We start from the raw sequence: 25,105 nt of genomic DNA, 5'->3' as shown, positions 1-25,105 counted from the left end.
TAAAAATATCATTTAGCAGTTCATTGATACTTTCTCTTGCCAAGAGACCTTTTTACAGTACCATAAGAGAATTACAGTAAAAAATATTTCTAAACAATCAACTTGCATTTGTCACGTTAACAGTAGGCTCACAACTGAAATGCTCTCACACTACACCAGACCACCTCTAGAAACTTCATCTCCCTGCTATGCACTTAATGCAGAAAAACCAGCTTCTGCACTGCTGTAACGTGGTACCAATATGTAACAGTTTTGGAATTTCTGTTTCAGGACAGATAAGAGCAAATATTACCCAGGTAAAAGGCTTTTCTTTACTAAAAATAATAAGAAAAACATCATTATGCATAGCTTCACATTTCATGCATATTAGGAATTACCACATCCAAGTGCCAAGAAAGAAATCGTGGAAGTTAATTCACAGACATATCCTTACATGGAATATTTTTGTAATATGAAGGCAATGTAGTTGAGTAACTTAATGTAAACTGGTGCACATTATAAAAATTTGCAGGTAAAGAGCAGTTAGAGTTCATTTGGGAAAATAATACATTCCAGTCTTACTTATTTGGTATTCATCCAACAAATTCATCCCATTTTACTAGCCATTCTTTATAAGGTATCACTAATGCTCAAGTGGGCCTCAGAGACTCAGCACAGAAAATCACGCAATGGCCATCCCAGCTCCACCCAATGGAGGATTTAACATTGTGTTGAAAAAAGGCAGACATCTGGATCAACTTCATTTTCTGTACTATTAGAATAACAAAAGTGAAACTAATCTAAACATAAATATTTTAAAAGAAAACTCAAGGAGACGTATAGTTGTATTTTTTCATACAACAGATTTCCATTGGTTTTGAGAAGATTGCTTCTTGGAGCATCAGTAGCTTTTCATTATAATAAAATCATTTTAATGCTGGAAATCCCTTAGGCATAACTGAGAGCTGAGACCCGCACTGTATCTATACTTAGAAAACAGATCAAAGAAAATTTAAAGACGGAAGCCTTGTAATCCGTAATGTTATGAATTCATTCAATGCAGAGCAGACTCAAAATTCAGACTTTTAATATTAACTGAATTCATGTGTGAGTTCAGAAAACACTGCTAAGTACCTCCACAGCAGCCTAACACTGAACTGACGCAGAATGTCTTACCTTGAGAAGATCAAGGCCTACAAAACGAAGCCCCAAAAAGGCATATCCAGTATAAGTGAATGATTCTAACAATTCATAGGTGGCACACCAAATACTAACATGGAAAATTAATCCCTGAATAAATCACTGGGCTAATCGCTACTTTTTATTTCATAAATATCGAGTAAGCCAATAAATTCAGACTAGACCAAATTGGAAGGTGGCTGCTTCCATGACGTTGTTCCCTTCTGTTCAGTAGCTACTAAAGCCATGCTTCAGGCTTTTTGAAAATACATTCTGAAAGAGCTTACAAAACCAGGAAAACCAAATTCAACACAAGTCCTTTTTGCAGTTTCATTCATATTCACCCAGGGCATTTGTTCAGCAAGAACTGGGGTTTGTTAAAAGAAGCAGCAGCGCTCTGCAGTAATGCTTATTCTGTATTTTCTCATAAAAATCCACAGCACTCCAAACTATAACAACAAAAACAGTGGGAGCTGAATTAAATATGCTTCATCCTCCCACTCTGTTCTCCCAAAGAAAAAGGAGGGTGGGTGGTTGCAGAAGTGATTTGCAAGCATTGTGGCAAGGTATGGGATTGCATAACAACATTCCTTGGGGAATCCAAGGCTTGCTCCTCATGCCCCCCAAATACATAAATAAATGAAACCAACTCTATGGGAGCATCTATTACTTACATCAATAATTTATCAGTAACCTGTGCCTATTTGATGTTAAAATTCCCCTTGCATACAAGAACTTATTTTGTTTCCTTCCTCTGAGAATAGTCATTTCTTCAAGAATATCCTCTGCACTGTATCATGGCATTCTCACATTTACGTACTTAGATACAAGAACATGGCTATGGAGTCTAAACAAACGCTTGACATAAGCCTCTACAGGCTTTTTTTTAATTGAATTCTTATAGATCCTTCTCTCTCAAATGAAAATTTACATGTTCAACAGAACGTTTCACAGACACTCTCTCTTACAAAGTATTTTTTCCATGGAAAATAAAAATAAGACCAACGCTTAGTGTGGCTGGGAACTTTTACTCCATCGTCTAATTTACAATTAAAACCCAGCAGAATCTTCATGATTCCAAGGCTATGCTGATTGTCATTTGAAGCTGGAAATGTTTTTCCCTAATGCACAAGTGATGAAGCATACGTAAGGCTCAGAGGAAAGTTACCTTATCTGAAGTATCGGATATAGATTACTGCTGGAGTCAGCATGCCACACTAGTTGGATCCACACACTCTGTTCCAATATGAGGAATTAAGTTTCCCTGATGTCACAAATTGAACAGATAATGCAATTAACATTTCCTTTGAAGTTCACATTGACCTGGTAGCACTAGAACAAGTTGGCAGAACTTTACCGAAGTCACTGAAGTGCTCTTGGCTCACCCAAACTGAGACTTCATCTTTGGTGTTCTACAATCCACTGAGGAATATTGAATGTGCCAAATCCCAAGAGTTACATATTTAAATCAATCTTTATTCTGTTATGTTAAAACAGGGATTCTGCACTTCTGTCTGGAATTCTCCAGATGGATGGTACATGTTCCCTGAGGAGTCGATTATCTGGTGTGCAACAACCCTTAGACCCCTGTCTGAAAAACTGATGGATATCTGGATATCTCAGGAGGCAGGTGACACGCACCCATTTTCTTACCTCACCATCCCCCATACCCCCAAAAGGAGTGATCTCTGTGTAAGACAAGATATTTGGAGCAAGTGAAAGATTATGTACAAAAAGGTTCCACTTGTCACTAATTATCCTAGAATACAGGACAGCTCATGAATGCTGAAGCGCTATCACAGTTCCATTCCTCACTTAAATACAAAATTCATTTAATAATTCCTTTCTGAAAAAGCCCTATTCACGGCTTCACTTTCTAAGCTCTAAAAATTCTGAGATTGTATAAGATCAAGGGTAGAGTCATGAAAAATTTACTTGAAGAGCAGGTATTGATAGCTGCTCCTTTGGGACTCCTCAACTTGCAGTATCACATAATGTGATATTATAAATTACACAATTTACATGTTTGTGATAACACCAATAAATCAAGACTTTCAAGCACTGAAACAGAGGAAATAACTAAATGAGGAATTTTTAAGAGAAGAGGAAGAAGCAAAGCTAACATTTCTATCTTGTTGAAAGGGAAAACTTAAGATGAACACTGTGACTACAAGACAAGATTCATAGATGGAAAGACTGTATAACTTCCAAAAGCGTTAATATCTTTGGAGATGAAAATTTGATGATGGTGCTGAAAACCAGACAAAGGATTGCTGACCAGGTAGAAAATTCCAGAGGCACTTAGAAGAATAGATATTGAGAAGTTATGAATGGCATCATTAAACAAAAAAAATTAAGGAGCATAACCATAAATACAAAAGCAGCCCAAACAACAAGAACATCAACGCATTTATGTGTTGGTAATTATTAAAATTATCTGTGGTATAATTTTAATGTGGGGTCATGATTAGTAACCAGAAAATATAATATGTATTGATCTAAAAAGGAACATAACACATCTCAAAAGTTAACTTTGTATTCCCAAGATGTGTAAATACCTAGAAACACTATTGCAAATAGTCTGCATCTTCTTACGCCCTCCCGAGGTATCTATGTTAAAGTCTGTTATCATCATAATGCCACAGAACAGGTGCTGATTTAGGTTTGAATAAGCAGCACCTTTTATTCCTTAGCTGGACAAATGAGTGTCTGTTTTCCTCTTCTTTCCCTGAAAAGATCTCTTTTGTTTTATTGCTGTTAGGGACAAATGACAGCACCATAAGAATCACAGGTTTAGAATAAAACTTCTCGTACTCTCTGGAGAGAATTTATGCAAAGTCTCCTGATTCAACTGAAGGAAAAATTGCTTACCTTCTGTTGGTGATGTCTTCAGATGCCTGCAGAGCCCCTCCGTTTCCCCATATGTCTCTTTAATTTTTACCACTGCTTCTGTTCCTCGGAGTTCCATGAGGGAGCGCAGTTCTTGCAGGGTGCACCCAAATTCTCCTGCATGGTTGGCCTCATTTCTTTGGTTCTTGGAATAAAAATCACTATTTGTCATGTCACCCATGGTTACTGATTATATTGCTCCACTTGTTATAGTTGATAGAAGCTTAAAATTGTTTAAAAACTGAAGGAGACGAGTCTCGAATTCCAGCCTAGGATTAAAAACAATCCAGCATGTGTCCAGTGAGCGACGTGGAGAATGCCTCTGGTGTGCTAGGTGCCCCTGACCGCCTAGTGGTCCACAGAATGGCTGCTTTCAAGGCTGCAGACCAGCTCCACTCCATTCACCATTTCCCATTATGCAGCACCCAGGCTGTAGAATCTACATGGTCATTTCTTCCTGTGGACCTTTGGGAACAAATAGAAAGCACTCATCACAAGGGTGAGCAACGATGCTTCACAAGGATGAATTCAAATTCATTCTTTCTATCATTTCAATTCGATTAGTCATTTAAGAACAGCTACAGAGAAACGCCGCACAGATGTCCTGTGAAATGCTGCAGGTGGCCAAAGCTAGCATGGACAACAAGGATACCTCTAGCTCTTAGGTAAACCTCTCTACAGTGAAAGCACCAATAGCATTGTTGCATACTTTAATCAAGTCCCAGGAGCAATTGCCAAATGAGATGGCTCATAAATATTAATGAACAAGTGCTTAGCCCAGCACACTAGATGTGCCTCCACTATGTGTGCTGGTTCATACAGCCACTGCAGTCATTCAGCTGACCAGTGCACAAGCAATCTTAAAGACAGCAAAGTAACAAAAAATAGTTAAACCATTAGTTTGTACAATGGGATAAGGCTGAAGAAATTAGAAATTCAGAATATACCCACATACATTACATCTTACAGCTTCACCTGCTGTGCAAGCAAACCTACCCCAGGAAAGTGAGAGAACACTCAAGTGCAGCATTGTGAGCTACTGGATCTGCAGCACAGGGGGGGGTGCAGCTGAGGGCTGCCTTCCCTACACTGCCCACAGCCTGCACAACCACAGGCCTGCTAGCATCCCACATGCACACACACAGCTATACTTGCACAGGGTTCCATTTTTTTGTTTCTACCATGTGTAACGTTGAGAAAGCCACATTCGGACCATCTGGGAGGCAGCTGATTACTTGCTAAAATCAGCCTTTAAACTCTTCCCCCTTCCCATATTCTAATGAAGTTGGTTTAAATACTGCTGAAAGCAGCTATTATATTTGGCACAGAGTTTTAACAGAGATTAAAGGTTTCGTTTTTGCCTCAAGTGCATGAGTGCCTGCACACTGTTAAATCTATAGGTCTTGGAGTCATTCTCTTGTGATGAAAAAGGCCTTAAATAGCCCCAGCAGTCTTCTGATACAGATGTGTCAGCCTCAACCTTCTAGGTACAGCACTGCACCATGGATATGAGTGCACATAAAGAGGATTCCAAAGTGTTTCAAGCCCCATTGTCACATTTGTGCATCAAATATAATCTCCTGCCCACATACAGACAACAGAACTCATAGGCTTGGTATTTCCACCAAACTAACTGCACTGCTGCTGCCCTGCATGTGAGAAAGATCAAGCCCACTGCACTCATTAATTCCTCCTTGCTTCCAATGATGTTATCTGCTCTGGAGCTGTCTGATATACCTTGCTCAGGAGGACAATCTGAATCTCTACCAGTGCTGATATTAACAGATTACTCAACACTCCCTTAGTTTTATTTATTTATTTATTTTGAGAGAGAGAGAGAGAAAAGAAAGAAAAAACCAACAATATTATAGGATACACTTAAAATGGCAGACAACCACTATACTCTTCTTCCACCCTTCCTATTCATTGCCAGACATTCTGGTGCCAACCCTGTTTTTACATACTGCCTTTCAAGAAAAGAATTTCAGCACAAAGCATGGCTTGCATCAAGCATTAAAGAGAAACTGAGACCAGCAATGAAAATGGGCTTTCATTTGCCAAGAATATATCCGTACAAGCCTTACATGCTTGTATGCCAGACAGTGGTCACAGGAACAGTTAATTTCAGGATAATTCCTTTCATTCAGCATGCAGAAAAGGCCTTCGTTATCGTGTTATCTGTTTATAAACAGGATGGATCATTATTCTGAACAGAAATAGCATCAGCCTGTAGCATTATTTTGAAAAAATGGCAAGAAGCAGAAGTCACAGATGTCCTGCAAAACAGGCTTCATCCCAAGAGGCACTGAATCACCACAGCTTCTGCTGATGATAACCACTCCACCACTCACTTCTTAAATCATTTCAGACCCTTCCCAGCTTCAAATATGGTCAGCTGTTGCTGACAGTTACACCAAAAAGCAAACCAAGATTTGGTCACGGCAAAGGATGCCTAAAAAAATATTATGAAGAGGCATCAATCATAGCAACTAAAATGATGGCCTGCTGTTCATTTCCAGCGGGCAAGAAAAATTATTCCTGAGATGAGTACACCTAAAGATCTTGAACACTCAGTGCCTAAACCAGCTACAACACTCCAAAAAAAGCAACAGCAATCTACCATTCAGCTGACAGACAGCTGCTAGGGTTAGTTTTTGCAAAGCTTTCTCTAATATACGAAAATCAACAGCAAGGCAAAATACCAACAATTACCTTTTTCTGACATGATCCTCCTGGTGGTTTTGATAGTGATGTAAAGATACTGAACCTGGCATCAATCATGTTTTCTGCACATTTTTTTCCTTTGGGATGGGTTCACCTCTCTCAAGCAAAGCATTTCTTTAGACCAACTATGCCATCCCTGTATACTAATGTTTGTTTCCGTTCCTAGGAATTCCACTTGTTACTTGCCAGCCATAACAAGACAGCAATATCGCATTTTAGCATGTGCTTGCTGATTTTGCATTTGCCTGCTTAATTTTTTATTTCACCTCCAATTAAATATTGATCAATAAACAACAAATATGAAGGCTGTGCTTCCTCCAGTGCTCTGAAAACAAATCCCCCAGAGTTCAAGCTCTTCACGATACACCTAATGCAGTGACACCAGGGAAACACCATCTCACATTTTTGAAAGGCAGATGGTAAAATATAGGAAGCACAAAGCATGACTAACATTACTCACTGATAATGCATTTCTCTAATCCTGTGGAACAAGATATGCCAGCTTCATTTGACCCTTGAATCTCTTTTATGAAAAGCCCAGGAACCCTGCCAGATGGTGTACCAGGTTAGCACAACTGACACACAACCACATGGCCACTAAGTGGTTAATATTCCTTTAACAAAAGCTTAGAAACAGAAAACTTGAGGTAGGTATATGGCAATAATCCCCCATCAGTTGGGCTACAAAACTTACATCAGCAGAACAGATTAAATGACTCCAAGAGGGTGAAATGCTACACTCTACAAGAAATCTGCAGGAAATGAAACTACAAGAAATCCAACCACTACACCAGGCTTTGGTAAGGTCTTTTGTTTGTGGTTTGGAGGGGTCTCACCATTCCCAATGACAACAATCTGCAGAGAATCCAAACCTCCACAGATAAGTTCAGCAGAAGACATATAAACCTACCTCCTGTCACTGAAAAACTAATTTCACACACAGAGTCACACTGCAAGCCAGGCGGTTACTTCTTTTTGCTTCTGAATCAAGGTTTGGAAACATGCATGTATACACACAAATACCTTCCCAACAAGATGCACTTCAAGTAACAAAAGACTTCAGACTGGAAAGCTTGAGTAAAATACTGCCCTCATTTTTCTCATTTAAAAAGTCCAAATACAAGTCTACACCCCAATAAGGCTTTTTATTTTTCAGTATGCCATGGAAATTGTACAAGTGTGCTAGAAACTACAGCTTCCCCCCCTTCCTCCACCAGGTGGCTGCATCTTGGGGAGGAGACTCCCATTCCTGTAGAGCCAAAGACAAATATTTTTCATCTTCTAGCTGCTTAAAGGAAATGCACGCCAATTAAAACAGGAGCAATTTGGATATATCCCTGCTGGGAAAACTATACTTTGATTTTCCCTGAATCAGGAAAGGTTTCATCTTGGAAGCTTGTGAATATTTTCAGAGTGTATTAGAATGATTTATAAGAAATATCATCACATGTATTCTGATATCTGATTTAATCTGGACTTTTATTAGCATAAAATCAGTGGTAAGAGAGCAAACCAGCTCATCAGTTTCACCAGATCAGAACTGCAAGACCTGTATTTCACAATCCTTAAACATTTGATCAAAACCTGGATTTACGACAGATCCAAAAACTCAGGCTATATCCATAATTTGACTGTTTTCTCCAAAATCATTATCTAAGATTCTATCGACTCTGATCTCAAAATCTGATGATGAAGGAATTACTTGCCCTTGCAGAAGGAAGGATAAAGAGGTAATCACTTCTTAATGGGCTGGCAGAGGAATAACCAGGGCAGAGATCAGCTAAGCTGAGGTGCTATTCACTCATACTGCAATTGGGAAGAGGGTATATGGGTCTGGTTCCCCTCAAATTAAGCCAAGGGAATTAGCAGTCCCGTGCCTGCTGCTTGTAACGTTGCCATCACATTAGGATTGTTATTTGGATGTAGATTTGATGCCAACTGCTCCTTTGGGACACACACAGTACTCCCCAAAGCAAGGGGGAGGAAAAAATGATGAAAGCATCACATTTTACAGAGGTTTTCAAAAAGATTTCTCTGCATCCACGCTATTAGAGATTTTATTCCAAGATACAACAGAATTAGGGGATTTCTCGCAGGAATCTCAACAAAATGGGCTGAGTGGGTTTTTTTGTTTTAGTTTTGTTTGTCCCCCATGGGCCACATGCGTAGAACAAGGCCAGCAACAGGGTGAAAGAATACTGCAGGGCATTCAATACCCATGACAGTACCTGAAAAGAAAACCATACCATGCTCTAGAGAAGTCTCCAGATGAAATAAATCCAGTTGTGGTCCAGTTCCACCACCTCATAAAATGTAAGAGCTCTTCTCTGATATCAAAAACAAAATGCTCATCTATTTGGGAAAATTATCTTTGCAGAACAGCAGGAGAAATGCTCGTCTCTCTAAACAGTCGAGGAAACTAATCTAAAGCACCTGAATGCACTAATGCTCAAAATCACGCTTAAAACCAACAGTGATTTTGAAGTTCAATTATCAGGAATGCACAAGACACAGCAGGAAAGAAAAACACTGTTTGAATAAAAGCAGGTTGGCACCTTCACAAGTGTGAAATTTCTGTTGAAAACCAGCAAGCCAAGTGTAGATGAAGAGAGGAAAAACTAAACTTCTCAGTGCTGTCTGAAAATATCCTATCTTCAACACTATGTAACCTAACGCAACTTGAAGTTCATTATGAAAACTGGTAAATAACTCAATCACAATGAGCATCCAGGACTGACAGACATTTGTGTGTTCCAACTACCAAAACAAAAAATCCAACTCTTTCACAAATTTGCTGGTTCCTGCTCCCCCCAAAGTACCAGAGCGCTAATGGAAAGTTAAAACAATTGTGACATGAAACCACCTCCAGTGCCCTGTTAAAATGTGCAGTCATTCAGTCTGTTTTCTTCCACTACTCATGTAAATGGTTGCAACAAAGCCAAATTAACTACTGACAGGAAGAAAAATACTATTAAAGGAATCAATTCAGTCCCATTAAAGTCAATGAAATTACTCTATCAATGACTTCTGGGGGATTGGATCAGGCCCTCTAGATGAAATTGTTCCTTCGCTGATGCCAGAATTTCTCTCTTTTATGAACGCTGTTAGAGGGACTGCAATAAGAAACCAGATCATGTTTATTATCGCCCATTGCTGAGCACTAGCTGGAGTTACAAAATATTCCTGGCATTGCTGTGCAACTCTATCAGCCTGCTGGCTTTGGGCATGGCTGATGGGACCCGCAGAGTGACCTGCACTCTGTGCCCAGCTGCTACAGGGCCCTACACATCATTAACAATGCTTAATGAAGTAAAATTATTTCTCATGCAAAGATATTTTCCAGTGAAGAATATACAGGCCACACTTTTAAGAATTCTCTCTTGTTTCTTGAACCAATATGAATTTATTTTGTTGGTTATTTTTCATTAATTATTTATTCTCCCAAGTCTAATTCTACACTGCAAAGCAGTTATGGGGTTACTTTCATTCTCCACCTTCCTTTACCACACACATATTCCTGCTCCCTGGAGTTGTGCTTTCGGCACTGAACAAAGACTCGTTCTTCACCCCCTACAAGCTTTAGAAAATTCTTGTGTTCACATGGAGTTGCATTGATTTTGTGCAGAGATGAATACTGCACAGTTGCTTCAAGGAAGGCCAACTTCCAAACTATATTATCAGTTCAATCTAAAACACAGCTGGACAAATAACGAAAGATATTCAAACTATCATTAAATAAAAGAGATGCAGAACAACAACAAAAATCAAAGTCAAATGCACTGAAAACAATGGCTGATCAAATGGCCTCTCTATCTAATCTTCATGCCTTAAGATTAACTCAAATACAGAGGTACTGTATTTGCTGCCAAATACAGAGGTGCTGTATTAAACTGCCAATGCTCTTAGTAACTACACTACATATCTCAACCTCCAGATATATTAAGGTCTTTTACTGCTTTAACTGAAAGCAAGAAGATCCCATTTATACATTCCAGGAAGCAGCACACATTGATGTCACACACAACATAATTTTGATCCATTATTTTAGTGAAAAATTGACAGCACCTTTTCTTTATTTTCTTCTTTATAAGGGATGAGCCTATCAGTTATCAGAGAGAATGAAAAATAAAGAAGATCTTGATCAGTCAGCTGCAGCAGAAGGCACTTTGTCATGCACTGCTCTGAACTGTGGAGGTTACAAGGCCCAAACCAAACTCTACTCCAGCAGCTGGCATTTCTTTATATCAGATGAAATTGCTGTGATGAAAACAGAGTAAAAATCTGAGCATACATCAGCAGAAAGGACATGATACACAGTTCAGTGATTTCTGGTAAAGTTAGGAAGACAGAGACTACATCCAGTATGTGAAAGTTCTGCTGATGCCTATTTTACATCTGTTTAAACAGCAGTGTTCCTGGCATGGATGATTACTTAGGAATTAATACAGTTTCTTCTAGAACACACTGGAAATAATTTGCAGTGCATAGTGTTCGCATACAAAATTAAACTCAAACTTCTTTGTTTCTTTTGAAACCTGAAAGGTCTTTTGCATTAAGATCTAATTCCAAACTACTACAGTATGATGAGCCTTGACGCTCACATCCTCAGAAAAAAGACTAAAATTCTATTCTACATAGCAAACCAAGGGAAACTACTTAGGGAAAAAGGAAAGAAACAAAAAGGATTTGCTGTGGTGTTTCTTCTCTTCTGTCAGCATCCATCACGAAACCAGCAGTGAAAGTGCTTGGTTGACTACACTTGGCCACATCACTCTTTAAAAGAAAGCAAGGAGAATCAGAGCACATTAACAGACCTTAGTTACAATAAGGGAGGGCCACTGCAAAGCATTGCCAAAACAGAATCAGATTACTGTGCTTAGCCAATGTTACTTTATTTTCAGCCTCATACATTAAATACCACGTTTTACCTGAGTGGCTTCAAAACTAATGGCAAATGAGAAAATCTTTTTTTGAGTGGAAAGTTAAAATTTTTCTGGAAGTGTTAACCCTGAGTGTTACTTATGTTACAATTCTCTAAAATGGTAGAAGAGAGACCAAATTATAACTAGCAGCTGTGTTTGGTTCTGTAAGAATCACTGAAGACATGGTCCACTTCTGCCTAGACCCACAAAACCCTTTCATGCAGCATAAGAACATCAGCCACTTTGAGCACTTTCCTATTGCCAGGTGAGCTGTTTAAGTCAACAGCTATTCTTAGACAACAGGTCCCACTGAACAGGGCAGGAACCCAGTAGGTGCCAGTCACAAATACTCCAACTACCCTACTTTGACCACAAACACAATGGCACTGCTTGCCACTATAGATCTGCACAAACTGCACAAGTTTTAGTAGCTTTCCCTAAAGCTCAGGTTGTTCCTACCTTCATCCTCAGAATCCAAGGACAGCCTGTGAAAGCACAACAAATTTGAAGTCAAAAGTTATGACTTACTGACAAGTGGGTCTACCAAAACTGTAAAGCCATTAACACACATGTTAGGTTCCTATTCAGCTTATCACCTGTTTACATCTCCTTTCTGCCACTGAGCTCTCCATGCCCAGCTATGCAAGCACAAGCAATGAAGGAAAACAATCCTTTAGCTTTGATACATCTTACGGAAAATAAGTTAGATAGCAGAAGGCAAACGATCTTCAAAATCACATTTCTATTGTACTCTGCAGAGTACACAGAAATAGTCTTTACAGTTACATAAAATTTAAAAGGTGAAATTACCTGTTATTGATACCAACACAGACCTGAACCTTGACAGTTCTGAATTCCAGATTCAAATGCAAACGCTCTTCAGCACGCACAGGTTTTGGAGGTAGCTTGAAGTTAGAACAATATACTGCAACTGAAACCAGGGTTTGCTTCAAATCTCTTCCCAATTCTTTAGGAGAGCAGACAAAAGAACCAGAAGGGACTGAGCAAGCACCTCATCCATCCCCTGTCTAACAGCAGAACCCAGAGCTCCTGCTTTTTTCCAGCATGCATGGCAGGTTGTTAGCTCACTTATTTCTATCACCTGACACGAAAACCAGATGTGATTACTTGGCTCTTTAATCAGGGTTAAAGAAAGGGAAGCACCAAAGTAACAACAGAATCTAAATTTTTAATCAATAAGAAAATCAAATATAACTATTTGTTCTCCTCAGTGATTTATAACAGTGAACATCTCAACCGCAGTGAAAAAGAAGTGGGGCTACTGGAGAGATAAGTCAGCACCACATAAATCCATGTTAAAGGACGAGAGAGGAAAAAAAAATCCCTGCAAGGACTTGATTTTACAATAGGAACCTTCAGCCAAGGTCACTCTTAAGAAAGAGAGCAGCCAAAAGGAGGTTTTAAATCTCAGTGGGCATAAGCTGAAACATGTACAGCAATGTTCTGCAGTGATTTTAAATAGGACATTCACCTAGGAATGAAAGTACATCAGTCAACTCTATCACAATACAACGTTTTTGCTAAATGCTCTCTACTCAGTTTGTTCAGGGAATCAAAAAGATGTTTTGAAAAAGAAGTGACAAATTGGAGTTATACAGAAAACTGCATTGCTCCTTTCGCCTGAGAACAGCTGAGAAAGATCAGAAGCATTCACAACCAGCAGAAGAAAGCTAACGGGGTGAACCTGAGGGCTGCAGTGGGGCTGCCAGGCTGAGGGTTGAGTGCAGGGACGGCACTGCTCTGCCTGCAGCCCCTCGAGGGCCTTTCTGTACATGCACGTGTATACAACACATTCATCGATCCTAAAAATTAATCAGAAAGACTATAAAGAGTTTTGGGAGCAGCATTTCAGAAGCAAAGTGGTCCTTACACTCAGCTTCAAGGAAAGCATTAATTTTAGCAAGCAGTTTTGAAAGAAAAGACAACGTTCTTCCCTCAAAAATGTACACGGTACAGACACTACTCTTTTTCTGCTTCACAGCAGCAACATTTGGAAAACTACTTAACCTTTCTATTTTTATCTGGATGCATTCAAATTACCAATAATGTACAACATGCTGTAACAAAACCACTGATGTAGGGTATAATTTTCCCTCAAGCACATTATCCTCGCTGGTGGCTCAGAAAAAAAATAAGCTGATAAAACAGCAGCAGACATCAATTGATGGATAAAAAGTGATCACAGCTATGTAGAACGCTGCTGCCCAACCTTAAAATCATACAATTAGCCCAAAAAATGTAACTACAGGGGCAGGACATAGGAACAGCCATACATTATCGATGGGGTCATGCTAAAAATCCTCCCACAAATCCTCCTTCTGCACGTTTTTAAATAGACCATCAGATTATCGCCTCGCAATTTAGCTATTAACACACAGATTTATTTTAAAGCCATCATCATGCTGGTACTTTTATTAAACATCTTCTTCCTTGTCAGGTTCAATCGGGATCTCATCCTAACCATGATGAGCTTTTAATTTTCTGTTCTACTAATAGCAACTTAAAAATAAAATGTTCTCTTTTGAAACTATCGTGCTGTAACTTCTTTAGGGGCTGCAAGGGGGAACAGAGAGATTAATCTTCCCACTCTGCACATTTGTTATCTGCATATATGGAAGAAACAGAACAAGAAATAGGAATTTTCTCACTAGCCATGGTACACCTTTATACAAGCACTCTGGCTACAGAGCAGCATCAGGGAGTTATCAAAATACAGGAAATAAATAGTTTAAGAGTTTCTATGTAGGTTCTGAGTCCTCTCAACCACTCTCTTGCAGGTCATCACCGGATAATAGATTAATTAATGACATAATTAGCTGCAGGATACATAGCCTATCCACCAAAGCCCTTCAGCAGATACATTTCAGCACAAGTGGGGACCTCGTTATCTTCCTGGCTGCTGAGATGAGCCAGGTGCACACGCTGCAGCACTCACTGACAGCATCATACTGCAGAGCTGCTTTTGCTGGCAAAGACTTACACCAGGAATGTCAAGTCCTGGGCTACCACCAGAACAGGAGAGCCCTAGATCATGCAGCGAAGGAAAAATACTGTAACTATTCTCGGATGCCCACTTACACAGGTGTAATACAGGCAAGAGCTCACTATATACATCAGCACTGCAGAAATCACCAGCACAGGCTTTTCCACAGCCCTATCTGACCTGCCCAGCTGAACAGCTTGCAAACTGCCTGCTTTGGGTACGCGCACTGCTGCACAGACAAGGCAGGGGCTGCTTTCTGATGTAGTTTCTGTAACCGTCTAAATAAAAGCTTATGACCTTTCTTTTAGGATATGGGCCTTGCCACAGCTATTCAAGCCTATCTTTATCTAAAGATTGGAACACTGAAATGTGTTTTAATGAGGGATAAACTGAGACCATCTGGATGTCTCAGCTGCTACGGAGCATGATTGTTTGCTGATTTTAACCATGTCTCTTGCAGAGAACATAGACCTGTGCTGTACAAAGTGCACTAGCTCAGCTTGATTTCTCCTTGTAATCAAATGTGTTGATCTACAATCTATTTCCAGCAAATTACTTGTCTCTTTTGGGAACAACTCCCTCCTCATCTCCTAACAGTGGCGACAGGGATGAGGGGAGACAATTGAGATGAAAAATGTATTTGTAAGAGGCTGAAATAGGACCCGCTCTGTGAAATCTTCAATTTTGGAATCCAACCACCATTTCTTTGTAACCATACAAGGAACTGCTGACGTTTCAGATGGTATGATAGGGCCTACAGTTAAAAGGGAACAACTCAAAAAACCAAAAGTGTAAAAAAATCGGCTATTGATTTGTTACTATTGAAATGTTACAGATTATCAATGAATGTCTAAGAGAATTTCTGGAAGTATCTTGCGACGCTTGGAAGAAATATACCCCTAAGATGCCACAGTAGATTGATTACTCCAGTAAAATCCAGTTTAACCTTCATCTTAGCCCCATAGTACACTGCTTCATTGAGTTGTTGGGCTCGTAATTCCCTCAGGGATAAATATGGCTACAAAGATATCAGCCAACTATTACCATACTTCCAATTCTCAATTCTAAATCAAAATTGTTTTGATAAATCTAGGAATCCTTCATGTTACTAAGCTTTTGAAATTCAGATATCATTAATGATCATCACACATTTGTCAAGACTCTTCATATGACACCAAATCCACAGGTATTTCACAAGTAAAGGGTTCCAAAAGAAATATACTTCATCATCATAGATGTGCAAACATTTATAAATTACATCTGTCCTACAGGTAGGGGTAACATGCTACCCATACTTTCTCACTAGTGCTGAGTTAGCCTGTAAACTCAGTAATGTATTAATTATTAATTAATTATTATATCCTGTAAACTCAGGATGTATTAATAACATCCATAGGATCCTGTGTAATAGGTCTAACAACCTAACACAGTTGAGTCTTAAACATTGGGTTTTCTATTATTAAGCTTAGGACACAGAAAACTCAAAACCCCTGATCTGTTTTAATACCCAGTATCTGCAAGTAACCAAAAAAAATGTAATGCAATTGTTTCTAATGTTTCTGTTACAAACCAGTTCTATATGTTTCCAAGAGAAGCAAACCCACACCACTTGAAAACAGATTTGTTTTTCTTAGCTATGCTTAATGGACCCATCAGAAATAATTCACACATCAAAGACTTCACCACACTTCCAATAATTTTAAGTAGTTTCTTTTAAACCAGAAGGAGGGATTGTACTCTTCAGCACTATCTGTACAATCATGAAAAGAAATTGTCAATTAACCAGCAAGCTTTGCGTGTTTCCATAGAAGTCATCTCTAAAAATGGAAGTAAAAGGCTTTCTCAGAAAATTCACAAAACTATTTGAAAAGATAACCAAGATCCTTTATTTGCATGCACCTACCCCAAATGCTATCACAAAACACATAATGCAGTCAGTGCTTGATTTCAGTGAGCAACTGAGCCAAGGTGGAGATTAACATGATACCAACTTGTTCTACAGGCTGTTTAAAGTTGGTAAATCAATGCAAAGTACTTTTAGAAGTACTTTAAATAAGCATAGCTTTATTCACATATGTTTGCCTGTCTGTTGTTTTGCCTTCTTTGCAAATGAACAGAAAATACTTCCTAAGATGTATTCCTTAAAAACCTGATGTTTATCTTTTTTTTTTTTCCATGACTTCTTGTTGGAACAAAACTTACCAAGTTCTAACATAACTGTTTAAAAAATAAAATCCCATTTTCAAAAATGATTTTTAGCACTTGGGAATATAGATATGTGGAAATAAAATAGTATGAAAGACAAATCCATTTCTATAACAGCTACTCAAATGTCCTTCAAGAAATTATACAAACAGTAATAATGTAAGTCTATGATTTAAATATAAACATTTTTCAAAGCTGTACTTCCCCAATCTTTCTATGACTGCCAAAAACATGCACACCTCATCTTAACAGACTGAAAAACATTCTTGTAGCACTCTGTGTACTCATACTCTTCATTTACATCACAGTCAAAAGGCAGCGACACAAGTAAATCGGTGTATATGCTCCTGTTTATCTGTTTCTCTGGTTGACCTGATCTGCCACTTGCAAGCACACAAGAACGACAGCTTATTTGCTGAAACTGTTTACCCCACTGTCATTCAAGATGTAGTACGATGCTTAAATAGGCAACAGTCAGACTAATATAATTGAGGATGCAGTTCAGAGGGACAGGAAGTCATGCCAGAATTGCCACATGCATATTCTCTGATGATTAAAACTTCCCCAGGGTTTTATTGGCATAAAGAAGAACCCAAATCTGAGATGCACAGAAGCCACAGGACCAAGAGATGTGAGCTTTTGCTCTTCAGAACAGCTCACCAGTTTGAAAGGAACAAACATGAATCATGCAAAGATAAGTTGCCATTTTAATTGCATAAGCAAGGCTGGTGGATTTGTCATTCCTTTTGACAGATATTTTTTTTTCCCCCGAGAGTCACATTATAACCACAGCTACGTTCCTATTGCATAAGACAACTCATGCATCAGATTGAAAGCCCAGCATACAGAAAACAGAATCTGAAAACTCCTTACACAGCCTTCTTTCTCTCCCATGATATGACTTCCACGGCTCTCTGCTATTCCTGAAGAGATTAGAAAGACACTGTCCAAACACAAGAAAAGCAAACAAGGAACAAATCAGTGACTGAAGAGGACTTGAAGTCCTCAGCACCACGGGACAGGTGAACTAAACCACATTTCTTTGTCCTAGCATTGCTATTCACTAAACAGGCAAAACAGATGTGGTTGCTACAGAGGGCATGCTGTGTAGAGATCTGAACATTATTATCGCAAGATGACATATCACACAGTAAAATAATATGGCTGATTTTACAATTTGAAGTCTTTCAGTCCACTTTCAAGTTATTAAAAATCTCAGTACTAAAATCTGGAAGGTATTTCCTTGCGAGTAATTTTACCTTTTCCAAGTTGTCAAGAAAAACTGAAGAACAACACGGAGTGCAATTTTAGTGGTGCAAAAGGGCTTATAAAATCTACTATTACCTGTAATGCTTTACAGGTCTATGCATAATTTACACAGACAGAAATGTGCTGCAGCCAGAGCAGCACCACAGCCACCTCCTGCCAGCTGATGACCACAATCTGGGGGGCCATATTGGGTACACAGATGTAGGTGACACTAGCCCTAAAATGAAGCCATCCACCTGTACTAAAGCAAACAGGTATCGTCAGTGGAATTACACTCAGACTATTTCCGTGTATGTGCAGAGTTGATCTTCGCCTTTTCTCTAGCCTAGATTTTGATTTCCCATAAGTGATCAGTGTTGGCCTAATTCTGCTTCCATTTGCATCAGTGGGACCCTTACCACTGACTTCAAACACAATGTATTTAACCCAATACAGTTTGTTTGGGTAAATTCAACATGAAATGAGAAGGACTTCTGCCTCTCCACCAGAAGACAACTTGCATCCTTCTCACATCTCCACAGCCAGATGACATTGTTCTGCCCTATAGTAACAGTAACACAGCAGTTCTGAAACGACCACCACAAGTGCCCCTGTTTATTGTATGATTGCTCAGATTGCAAAACACCTTTGGTGCTCAAGAACTAAATTTCCTTCAGAAAAAATGACATGGAAGCCCTGCTACAGATTCACACAAAAAAAACATTCAGAGCACACAGACCCAACACAGCTGTAGGCCTCCTCTGTAAAGCTTTCAGTCACGTGCGAACACCTTCAGTCCAAAAGTTCAGACTAAAACCAGTTCCAAGCAGAGCCCCAAGCTTACACAGCTATAGGGGTTTCAGCACTGTTTGCTTCAAGCTATTGATCTGCTTCTAATGCACCAATTTGCTGATGTTGGCACTTTTCAAACTCTCTCTCTCTCTCTGTCCTATCACTATAATCTTTTTATTTCCCACGCCATTCTAAATAATTCACCCAGCATTACTGATGATTGTGACCTCCTGCGTCCTATCCACAGATTCCTATTTAAACCTCACAGATTACCTTTCTGAATTATGGATGCAGAAGTAGGCGGACAGCTATGTTTGACTCTTTCTGTTTAAAATTCTCTTACCAGGAGATGATTCGTTTAGCAGTGCATTTACTGCCACTTTGTATCAAGCAAACTTCCATCTGCATACAAGTGTACTGTAACACCTCAGCTTCTGCATTAGGTATAAGATATATACAGATGAACATACGTGCCTGGGAATCTGGTATTGGAGTAAAATCGTGAAAGGGGAAACTAAATAAAGGTCAAAATTTCCAAATCAAATTGCACATGGCAAGAAAAGCACCATTTCAGGCTTTCATGGGAGGAAGAAGTATTACATGAGGTAGATGAGTAAATGCCACAAGCGTAATGGAACGACTTGGACTGAAAGACTTATTTTAAAAAAAATCTCAGCAGAGAAAGTGTAATTCCAACACAATCACAGATACTTAACAGGAAGATATGTCAGCTGTTGGTGTTATTACGCAGTTCAATGTTTCAGGCCAGCTAAAGTTCCCTTAAACCATGACATCCTGACAGTTTTGGGAACCTCCTGGCTGAAGGACCATCGCATTCTGACAGTGAGGCATGCCCTGGTTTCTAGATAAATTAGGAAGCACTGCTTAACATCCTCATCACAAAGCCTTAGGATAGGCTGAGTTGGAAGGAGGCTGTGGATGTCCTTTGGTCTAAACTCACTGTTTAAAGCAGGACCAAATTTAGCTGTGGAATATCTTGCTCAGAGCCATGTCCAGCTGAGCTCTGGTCATCCCTGATGATGGAGAGACCCATTCTCAACCTGCTTCCCTAATGAACCATCCCATCGGTGAAAGAATTCTTTGTATTTAATAAGGGTTTCCTTTCTTGCAGATTGTATTAATTGCCTCATCATTTTGTTAGTGTTTCTCTAAGACTATGGATCTACCTTCTTTTAAAATCCTCTACTGAGTAATTGAATTAAGCAATTAAGCAAGTCCACCTAAGCCATCTCTTCTCCAGTCACAACTGCAGTTCATTCAGGTGTTGCTTGCATGCCATGTGCTCCCCACTACCACAACCCCCCTCAGACACCCTGTAAGTCAGTGTCTGCTCTGAACTAAGGAGGAACAGATTGGAAGTGCTCCAGCTGCAACTTCAAGAGTTTTAAATAAAGGGGCAAGGGAAAAAGAGTGTTGCTGATCTTTATTAAGGGGCTCAATGCCCAGATTTTGTCTCAAGCATCACAGAGATAGAATTTAAGTGTGACCTGCCAGACTAAATTGCTTTCATTGCTTATACAATGCTATTGTTTATACAATGCCTAGGAGAGTAAATAAAGTTTGGATAGACCTTGCCAAAAGTCATTGAGAGCAGAATTTTCAGAATTAAGGATACATAAGGATGGATTAAGGATACGTAAGGACCCTGGGGAAAAAAAAAAAGAAAGTAAGAAAGAAAGAAGAAAACTTGTAACGATGCATATTCATTAGCTCAAAAGACAAACCTAGAGTGTATTTTCAGAAACACATCTGAATCTCAAGCTCAAATGTTGCAAATGGAGATTAACTATGTATCTTACACACAGGATTATTCACATAAAAGATTCTTTTGAGAACTGCTTTCTTCCAGGCCACAAGGTACTGTAATTAATGGACTTAACTCCCATCCAGGAAGGAGCCTGAGATGTTTAGAATTTTTCATTCTTAATGCTGACCAGACAGCCTCATTAAGAATAATTATTTTTTGAATATCAAGGGGAAAAAAAAACAAACCTATTTGCTACCTACCAGGTCACATCAATTCCCAAAATACTCTTTGCAATACTGCCTTCTGCAGTTAATGGAAGCTATTTACTATGCAAGAGAAAGAAATACCTAAAACTGAGCATGAAGTTTCAGGATCAACGTTGGTCATCTATACTTTTCCTAATAGATACAATTTGAAAAAATGAGACTTTGGTAAAGATACATACAGAGAAATGCCAATCAGAGCAGCTTTCAGGGATTAACTCAATCACCGAAGGGCATTGCTGAAACATCTGAGTATCACTGTGAGGTGGGTGAGAATCGCAGACAAGAGGAAAACTGAAAAATGAAAAACGAGTCTTTAAACTATTTAAAGAGCAGGTGCAACATTTAAACCGTTTCAAAATAACTGTAACCCAATGAGAGAAGATACGAAAAGACTGATATTGATACAGGCCTTCACCCCGGCATCCGGCTGAAAGAAAATCTGATGATATTGCTTTGTAGCATGGCTTTCCCGTGCTGTCTTAGATTACAAGCATCCTCGTCTCTGCTCCTCAGGTGCCTACATACTGTCAAATTATACCAGGTATGGAGCAGTTTGGTTGTGTTGTCCAAATACGAACATCATCATAGTCTGCCTAGATTGTTTCAAAAGAACAGAACCACTAAACATTAGAAACACAAATGTTACAGAGAATGCAGATGTCTGTGCATGGTGATTCAGGATCATGGAGAACATTTTAAAATCTACCATGTATGTTTGCCAAAATGATGAAATGACTGGGCAGTGAAGGACAGTAGTCTTTGAAAGGTAAATTCAATTAAGATTAGATTTGGGCAATTAAAAACACCCAAAAGAAGTTTCAGAAATAACTGAATAGCTTTCGAAGGTGCTCTGAAACACATTTTCTGTTATGATGCATATGGATTTTACAACACTTACAAATCCCATTAGCAGCAATGAGAAGTCTAGGACTTAATCCACACGACGCATTATCATTGAAATGTTCCCTATTTAATTAATGAAGAAAACACAAATACTCTTCTCAGTTGATTTTTACAACATTAAATACCTTACAAATTGTTCCACAGATGCTTTTAGTGTTGCACATAGGCTCCAACACATCATTCCTTCAACTCAGCTGAAATCTGGCCCCTTAATTATCAGCAACTGTTAAGAACTGACATTTCTTCCTCCATATTAGAAGTACACCTTCCTCACAAAGACTCGTAACTCTTTGGGGGCTTCATATCTTCAGTACGCAATTACAGCTTGTTCATGTTCTATTTTGTGGTTGCAACAGTTTCCTTAACCTTGAGAAAATACTGCATCATTATTCTAATTATAAGAAGTGGGAGTATATGAAATGCTTCTAACAAAGAAAAGAAACTGAGATGGCAGCTAGATGAAATTTTATGCTGCAAAATGACACAAGTTGAAGTAATGAAATACTACCACTGTGACTTACCCAGGTAAGAGTCAGCTGCTCTAAATAATAATAAAAAAACACCTTATTTTAATCCTATTCTGGTGCTGTCAAGTCAGTACCAGGTATTATACTGTTATAAATGAAAGCCCCAGAAATTATAATCGTTTATTGTTAAAAATCACAATTACTGTAAAACAAAGACAAGCAGAATGGATGAATTTGTGACGCATTTTAAAACACCAAACCCAGCAAAGGAGACCTTTCCCTTCTGTCCTGATGCACAGTTGTGATGAAAAATGGATTCAGTTTCCTATGTAACGTACACTTTAGCTAATAAGACCAAACATTACAACATTGTATTTCAATACTATGCTGCTTACAAGAGAACCTGACAGGTGGGCTACCTTTGGAGCCAGTTGTAGAACCCAACATGAAGAAATCCTCAGTGCTATAATGCTTTACCAGTTTAAGTCCTCAAATACATTGAGGTGCCTGTACTGGAAAAACTGGAAAGTTTGTATTTAAAACACACAATTATACAGGATTTCCCCAAGTACTGGAAGCTTCAGTAAAACCCAGTGTAAACCTTATATAGGTACCTGTTTTAAGTAGGCAGAATTGAGACATCATAGTTATCTCTTCCTTGGAAGAAACCTCTAAATACACATGCATCTGGAGATGCCACAGCACCAATTAAAACACAGTATGAACCCATGTTTTAACTTTTCATTTCTTCTAGAAGCAGAGCTGTCTCTATGTTGTACTTCGGTAACCCCTTATATAATCCCAGGACTTATTTTAAAATACTTGTAAGATATTCTGAGTTTGAGTACAGAGATAACCAAGTAGTCAAACAAATCTGAATGCTTCTTAAATGCACTTTTCTCTTTTGACAACTGTCTGAGAACAGAGTGCAGTGAGCTGTTCCTCCTTCAAATTTAGCCTTTGTGGCAATTCCTTCCAAGCACACCAACACTCACAGCCTGCTCTGTCCATTCAAGTGGAAAGGGACAATGAATGTGGCTTGGCTGTCCCACTCTCATAACCAATTACTAGATCTGGTGGTACATGGAAGGTATAGAAGGGGATAACTGAACACACTTTTGAACAGAGAACACATAGTCAGTGTCACATCTACCCCCAGAAACAGGAGCTGCAGCATCCCTACATTTCACACCATTTTCTGACAAGAGCCCAGGCAGCTGGGATGCCCTGAGCCCATGTGGGGCCCTGGGGTTGCTCGTGTATCTGGTTGACATGGGATTTTTCTGAAATTAGAACATTGCCCCATTTTCAATAAAGCCTACAAAATTCCCGGGTTGTCCCTGTTAGCAAGGACACTCCTTGAAAATTGGGACATGAGATAACCTGAAAGAAGGAGGGTAATTAGTCACATCTCCACAACCTTTTCTCCTAAAGAAACAGCGATAAAAGTAAACTCATATTAGAATATCTTTAAATGCATTATTATGCAATACTAGTTATATAACCCTGCTTTATCAACTTCGGGTATTTTCAGGCAGAAGGCAGTTTCACAGACGTGCCCACATACAAGCACTTTTAAAAGAATGGATCGTCTCTCTCAGAGGGGATGAGAAAGCTTTGGTCTTAGATACATTTTCAGCTAAATTGATAAATGGCACATTGCCTGCCTATATTTCAGATGTAACTCGAAGCTTTAAAAATAAATGCATTTTTGAAAATCCCTTTTCAGCTAAATCTTTTCAGAGAAGTTATAAAATTCATCCAGGCATTTGCAAATCCGAACACATCAGCCTACCAAGACATTCTGTATCATTTGCATTTCAGCTCAAACTGAAATGTGAATCTATTCAAAATTCAAGTAGAAGCAAAATTTGATGACAAAACACAACAACTTGCAAAACGGTGCTGCATTTTATCAAAGATAATTCTTTTGTCTTCTTTCCTCCACCCCTACTTCCAATTAGGAGCAGGACACTGATGTGTTACATGTTCTCCTAAAACATTCAGTCTAATTTCACTCATTTAACAGGCTTGGTTAGTTTGGGCAGAAATATAACCTCCAAACTAAATATCCGGGTATTGCTCTTAACAGTGTCTAAGCTCAAGTTGAGGACAAATAAAATTCACATCTCCCCAGTGGGTCTGAAAGTAAGAAAACAATGAAACAACAGCACATGTGAAATTCTGACAAGGCAAAATCTGGTCTTGAATGCATTTTTAGCAAGTTATGCTCTAACATAAAGTAGGTACATTTTCATAACATAAATCTACACAATTATTTGATAAAATGCATTAATAAGCTGCTTTGTTTCTTCTCAAACAGTTCCTTTTGATGCCACCAAACATTTACTGTTAGCTATAAATTTCAGCAAAACATTACATTCCATAAGCTAAAACATATGCTATATGATAATTGCTAATAACAATACAAGCAGTTTATTAATATTTCAGAGAGAACATCACTAGGTAATAAATCCTGGAAAAAACTTTAATAGTTCAGTTTTCTTCCACATACACAGTTCTATTTTCACAAACCTTTTCTATCATCGTATTTTCTAAAATTAAAATGTAAGGACATTTTCAAAGCAATTACCATTTGCCTTCTGGCTCTGCAAACTCATTCCCTCTCACTAGCCCACATATCTGCCTCATGACTCAAGTTACCACTCCTCATACACACCGCTTGTGTACCTACCCCCAAAATACAAAATATTGTTTAGACAGCATAAAATTATCCTGAGGGACTGCAAAGTATAGCA

The 25,105-nt window shown here is 38.8% G+C and overlaps 1 protein-coding gene across 5 annotated transcripts in view; it reads right to left on the bottom strand.

Moving 5' to 3' along the window:
• Nucleotides 1–25,105, bottom strand: part of ATP2B2 (ATPase plasma membrane Ca2+ transporting 2) — a 319,480-nt gene that overhangs the window by 134,375 nt on the left and 160,000 nt on the right. For all 5 annotated transcript variants that reach the window (XM_032447214.1, XM_032447210.1, XM_032447211.1 and 2 more), the window contains exon 4: nt 4,030–4,512. In XM_032447214.1, the coding sequence (XP_032303105.1) occupies nt 4,030–4,228 (199 nt within the window). In that variant the 5' untranslated portion in view covers nt 4,229–4,512. The remainder of the gene's footprint in view (nt 1–4,029; nt 4,513–25,105) is intronic.

Source organism: Coturnix japonica, chromosome 12 (genome assembly GCF_001577835.2).
Source record: "Coturnix japonica isolate 7356 chromosome 12, Coturnix japonica 2.1, whole genome shotgun sequence".
NCBI lineage: Eukaryota > Metazoa > Chordata > Aves > Galliformes > Phasianidae > Coturnix > Coturnix japonica.
Note: the sequence above shows the minus strand (reverse complement) of the source record. Positions and strands in the feature narration are given on the sequence as shown.